The 5,941-nt window shown below is 51.9% G+C and overlaps 1 protein-coding gene across 1 annotated transcript; it reads right to left on the reverse strand.

Annotated features, from left to right (window-relative positions):
• Positions 1-285: 285 nt before the first annotated feature.
• On the reverse strand, positions 286-5,266 carry RIT1 (Ras like without CAAX 1). The gene is made up of 6 exons (XM_044274401.1): positions 5,170-5,266; positions 3,636-3,735; positions 3,493-3,549; positions 3,333-3,406; positions 1,097-1,288; positions 286-1,008 (listed from the first exon to the last, which is right to left on the reverse strand). The coding sequence occupies exons 2-6, from the start codon at positions 3,733-3,735 to the stop codon at positions 778-780; spliced, it is 654 nt and encodes a 217-aa protein (XP_044130336.1). The 5' UTR covers positions 5,170-5,266; the 3' UTR covers positions 286-777.
• Positions 5,267-5,941: the final 675 nt, after the last annotated feature.

Consider the following 5,941-nt stretch of genomic DNA (forward strand, 5'->3'; position numbering starts at 1 on the left):
GTTCCCCCTTACTGCATTATACCATCCCACAGGTCATGGCTCTGTCTCCTTCATGGTGCCCTCAGGTGTGGTTGTCGCAGCTCACCTACGATGGCGGCAGAGAAGATGTGCTTTCCGGCTGGATTCTCAGAACCAAGCAGCAACATGTCACGGATAGTCGGGATGTCTGTAGGCTTAGAGGGGAACAGCACAGACTTCCCTCACCCATTCTGCAGCCTGTTCACCTCAGCCACCATCAAACCTTCACCCAGCTGTAAGTGCCAAGGAGACGCGTGGAGGCGGCAGTAAGGATGCAGCAGGTTTACTATACACAATTGTTAATAAGGTTTAGAAAAACATACAAAAACTGTGCAAAAGGAGAGGTGTGGACACAACACCTGTGGAGCAGACAGGACCCCCTCCATCAGTGTGCAGGATCTGTATGTGCCCCTCTTACCAGTGACGTCAGATTTGGGAGGAGGGGGCCCTTGTGAAGTGCACTGATCATAAAACAGTCATGCAGTCAGTTCCAGTCTTGACCTCGACGGCTCCATTCCTGGTCAGCGCAGCAGTCGAGGACATATTAGTAATGAAGTTGGGTCCAAGGTCCCCTCCACATGGGCTCATGCCTTATAGTATGTGCGGTTAGTAATTCACAGCTGAGGAAGGGGAGACAGGTGCGGCCTCTCATATATACTGTATATGCCCAGCTATCTATTTACATAGAGGTTGTAAGAAGCCTGGGCCTCCGCCTGCATCTCCCCAGATGAGTGCTAGTCCCACAAACACCAAGTCCGGTCAAGTCACTGACTCCTTCTTTTTCCTAAACGGGGACTTCAGTCTCTTCCACAGAGATGACTTGGGTTTACATTTGCGTTCATTGACCAGAGCCGCCTCCTTCTCCTTCCTGCGAATCTCACGGACCAGAGCATGGAAAACATCGTCAATGTAGTAACGGAACGCAGCAGATGTCTCGAAAAACGGACAGTTGAACTCTCGTGCTAACGAGCTACCCTCTTCCTTGGAGACCTAGCAATAAGAGGGTGTGAGGGGAGACCACTACATACGATACGATATACAATAATTGCAGGCAGTAGGATCTACTCCTAGAATTTACCTGGCGAAGGCGAGAAAGGTCTGACTTATTCCCCACCAAGACCACCGGCGTGTCGTCTGTCCGCCTGACGCGATAGATCAACTGCTTGAATTCGCGCACTTCATGAAAGCTGCGGCGGTCAGTGATGGAGTAGCAGATGATAAAGCCTTCTCCAGCTCTCATGTATTGGTCCCTCATTGCTGTGAACTCTGCCTGCAGAAAACACAAGGAAATTAGCAAATAGACCCTGGGGCGGTGGGGACACTGCAGGTCGGATGAGAGGGACCATCACCAAGACTACAACTTCTCTAGATCTGATGGCAGAGCAGAAAGGACCACAGAGCCTCCATCAGCATCAGTTCTTCAGAATGTGCTCTTCTGGCTCCTGGCCCTGATTCCCCTCTCCTGATTCCAGCATCCACCCTGCAGCGTCCTCCATGTCCCTTCTCTGTGGTCCACCCTCTTCCTTCTCCAGCTTCCACCCTCCTGCAGTGTCCGCCATGTCCCTTCTCTGTGGTCCACCCTCTTCCTTTTCCAGCTTCCACCCTCCTGCAGTGTCCTCCATGTCCCTTCTCTGTGGTCCACCCTTTTCCACTTCCACCCTCCGGCATGTAGTGCCCCTTTTATGTGTCCAGTGGGTCGGTATCTAATTCAGCTTCTGCTGGTTTTTTGAGGGGAACCACTGAGGAAGAGGTAGCGATTTACCTCGAAATGCGTCTGGGGTTTACTTGTCCACATGCTGAATGAATCTCCATTAAGAAGCATGGCCATGCACGAATATGGACTTTAAGGCGGTTAACTAAAAGATTCTATATCCACTATACATTCACAGCTGTAAGAAAGATGGTGAGATCGAGGAAGTCACGCTCACTCATCTCGCGAGTGACAGCCGCGGGAGCAGAGAGCGAAGGAGACAAGACGAGAAACATACAAGCCGGTCGTCTAAGTCCCACGCCAACTGCTCCAAGTACAGCAAGAGGAATCGAGCGCCCACATGGGGGACGCCTATTATACAGCCTACAACTTCTCACCACGAGTACGGTTTGAAAGGGGAACAATTGTGTATCGTTGCGGGAACATGCACGATTTTTCCGCGTGAGTGCAAAACATTGTAATGCGTTTTGCACTCGCGTGAGAAAAATCACGCATGTTTAGTACCCAAACCCGAACTTCTTCACAGAAGTTTGGGCTTGGAATCGGTGTTCTGTAGATTGAATAATTTTCCCTTATAACATGATTATAAAGGGAAAATAATAGCATTCTGAATACAGAATGCATAGTACAATAGCGCTGGAAGGGTTAAAAAATAAATAAAAAAATTTAACTCGCCTTAATCCACTTGATCGCGAAGCCCGGCATCTCCTTCTGTCTTCATCTTAGCTGTGTGCAGTAACAGGACCCGTGGTGACGTCACTCCGGTCATCACATGGTCCATCACCATGGTAAAAGACCATGTGATGACCGGAGTGACGTCACCACAGGTCCTGTTCCTCCACACAGCACAGAAGAGATTCCGGGCTTCGCGATCAAGTGGGTTAAGGCGAGTTTAATTTTTTATTTATTTTTTAACCCTTCCAGCTCTATTTTACTATGCATTATGTATTCAGAATGCTATTATCTTCCCTTAGAACCATATTATAAAGGAAGAAAATAATGGTCGGGTCCCCATCCCGATCGTCTCCTAGCAACCATGCGTGAAAATAGCACCGCTTCCGCACTTGCTTGCGATTTTCAGCCAACCCTATTCATTTCTATGGGGCCTGCGTTACGTGAAAAACGCACAAAATAGAGCATGCTGCGATTTTCACGCAACGCACAAGTGATGTGTGAAAATCACCGCTCATGTGAACAGCCCCATAGAAATGAATGGGTCGGGATTCAGTGCGGGTGCAATGCGGTCACCTCACGCATCGCACCCGCGCGGAATACTCGCCCGTGTGAAAGGGGCCTAACAGTATTGAGCACATCAAGCCTTTTAAAGTTTTGTTGAACTCTTTACATGTGCATTAACCAACAAGAAATACACATGAAAGAAACGGACGGTGGACGGTGATCGGGACCATACCCTAGCGCCATGAAGCCATCATACGTGGGGGTGAGAAGTATTGCTGTTCTGTGGATGTTACATTGAAAAATTCTTTTATATTAGTGTTTATGTACCGATCGGGTCCTTTTTATCCAATAAATTGTGAATGATATTCATATAGACTCCAAACACTTCTATATTATGGACTTGGGTTTATGTCGCAGCCCCTACCTGTCCGGCCGTATCCAGGATGTCCAGGTTGGCCGGCTCATCATCAATTCGTATGCGGATTTTATAAGCGTCCTCTGGAATTAAAGGAGGAAATAACTGGGTCACACAAAAGGGGAATGCACTGAAAATCAGGAGCAGATCGGTAGATGGTGGTACTCACCAATGGTGGGGTCGTGATCCTCCGGAAAGCGATGGCTAATGAACTGCATGGTCATGGCTATGGAGAGAAACGTGTGCATTACCCATCTGCCTCATCAAAGTGCCCAATCACGAGCTATCCTGAGCGCCAGGTGGAAAACTCACCGCTCTTCCCCACACCGCCAGCTCCCAGCATGACAAGCTTGTACTCCCGTGGCTGTACCGATAATGCCGGCGCGATGGTGCGACTGGTAACCGGCTCCATCTGAAACAGCACCACAGATTACCCACTGCACGCCTGTCCTCCTCCTCCTCTGTACACCCCTGTATCCCCGTCCTCCTCCTCTGTGCACCACAGATTACCCACTGCACGCCTGTCCTCCTCCTCCTCTGTACGCCCCTGTATCCCCGTCCTCCTCCTCTGTACACCCCTGTATCCTGTTGTTGTCGTCCTCCTCCTCCTCTGTACACCCCTGTATCCTGTCGTCCTCCTCTGTACACCCCTGTATCCCAGTCCTCCTCCTCTGTACGCCCCTGTATCCCCGTCCTCCTCTGTACGCCCCTGTATCCCCGTCCTCCTCTGTACGCCCCTGTATCCCCGTCCTCCTCCTCTGTACACCCCTGTATCCTGTCGTCCTCCTCCTCTGTACACCCCTGTATCCCAGTCCTCCTCCTCTGTACGCCCCTGTATCCCCGTCCTCCTCCTCTGTACGCCCCTGTATCCCCGTCCTCCTCTGTACGCCCCTGTATCCCAGTCCTCCTCCTCTGTACGCCCCTGTATCCCCGTCCTCCTCCTCTGTACGCCCCTGTATCCCCGTCCTCCTCCTCTGTAAACCCCTGTATCCTGTTGTTGTCGTCCTCCTCCTCCTCTGTACGCCCCTGTATCCCTGTCCTCCTCCTCTGTACGCCCCTGTATCCCAGTCCTCCTCCTCTGTACGCCCCTGTATCCCTGTCCTCCTCCTCTGTACGCCCCTGTATCCCTGTCCTCCTCCTCTGTACGCCCCTGTATCCCCGTCCTCCTCCTCTGTACGCCCCTGTATCCCCGTCCTCCTCCTCTGTACGCCCCTGTATCCCCGTCCTCCTCCTCCTCCTCTGTACACCCCTGTATCCCCGTCGTCCTCCTCCTCCTCTGTACACCCCTGTATCCCAGTCCTCCTCCTCTGTACACCCCTGTATCCCCGTCCTCCTCCTCCTCTGTACACCCCTGTATCCTGTCATCCTCCTCCTCTGTACACCCCTGTATCCTGTCGTCCTCCTCCTCTGTACACCCCTGTATCCCAGTCCTCCTCCTCTGTATGCCCCTGTATCCCCGTCCTCCTCTGTACGCCCCTGTATCCCCGTCCTCCTCCTCTGTACACCCCTGTATCCCCGTCCTCCTCTGTACGCCCCTGTATCCCAGTCCTCCTCCTCTGTACACCCCTGTATCCCAGTCCTCCTCCTCTGTACGCCCCTGTATCCCCGTCCTCCTCTGTACGCCCCTGTATCCCCGTCCTCCTCCTCTGTACGCCCCTGTATCCCCGTCCTCCTCCTCTGTACACCCCTGTATCCCAGTCCTCCTCCTCTGTACACCCCTGTATCCTGTCGTCCTCCTCCTCTGTACACCCCTGTATCCCAGTCCTCCTCCTCTGTACGCCCCTGTATCCCCGTCCTCCTCTGTACGCCCCTGTATCCCTGTCCTCCTCCCTCAGTGATCACTTACCTCTCTTCACACAGCCGGGGTTAGTGGAGCAGAAGATGGCGGGTTGCTCTGGGAGTAGCTGATTACTACTCTAAAGGACCTTTGGTGATGTCATGAGCATGTGACCGGCTATGTGGGAGGAGTCAGGCTCATATGCAGGCAGCAGGGGTGTAGCTATAGGGGAAGTGGCAACTATGGGGCCAGAACTCAGAAAGGGCATGTCCGGGAGCAGGACTGGAAGATCTCATTGTGAGGACCCCCTCTACAGTCTGTACGGTATACACAGTGAGGGGATCTACGGTATACACAGCGACGGGATCCACGGTATACACAGCGACGGGATCCACGGTATACACAGCGACGGGATCCACGGTATACACAGTGAGGGGATCCACGGTATACACAGTGAGGGGATCTATGGTATATACATTGACAGGAAATATGGTATACACAGTGAGGGGATCTACGGTATACACAGTGAGGGGATCTACGGTATACACAGTGAGGGGATCTACGGTATACACAGTGAGGGGATCTATGGTATATACAGTGACGGGATCTACGGTATACACAGTGACGGGATCTACGGTATACACAGTGAGGGGATCTATGGTATATACATTGACAGGAAATATGGTATACACAGTGAGGGGATCTACGGTATACACAGTGAGGGGATCCACGGTATACACAGTGAGGGGATCTATGGTATATACATTGACAGGAAATATGGTATACACAGTGAGGGGATCTACGGTATACACAGTGACGGGATCTACGGTATACACAGTGA

This window comes from Bufo gargarizans, unplaced genomic scaffold, assembly GCF_014858855.1.
Source record: "Bufo gargarizans isolate SCDJY-AF-19 unplaced genomic scaffold, ASM1485885v1 original_scaffold_1736_pilon, whole genome shotgun sequence".
In the NCBI taxonomy this organism is placed as follows: Eukaryota; Metazoa; Chordata; class Amphibia; order Anura; family Bufonidae; genus Bufo; species Bufo gargarizans.

What these genes read in the sequence shown, in the direction of transcription:
- RIT1 (XM_044274401.1), bottom strand. Translation starts at nt 3,735, where the DNA reads ATGGAGCCGGTTACCAGTCGCACCATCGCGCCGGCATTATCGGTACAG. An exon ending in TGGCGGTGTGGGGAAGAGCG is followed by an intron (nt 3,550 to 3,635) that starts GTGAGTTTTCCA and finishes TTCTCTCCATAG; the next exon opens with CCATGACCATGCAGTTCATT. An exon ending in GGATCACGACCCCACCATTG is followed by an intron (nt 3,407 to 3,492) that starts GTGAGTACCACC and finishes CTTTAATTCCAG; the next exon opens with AGGACGCTTATAAAATCCGC.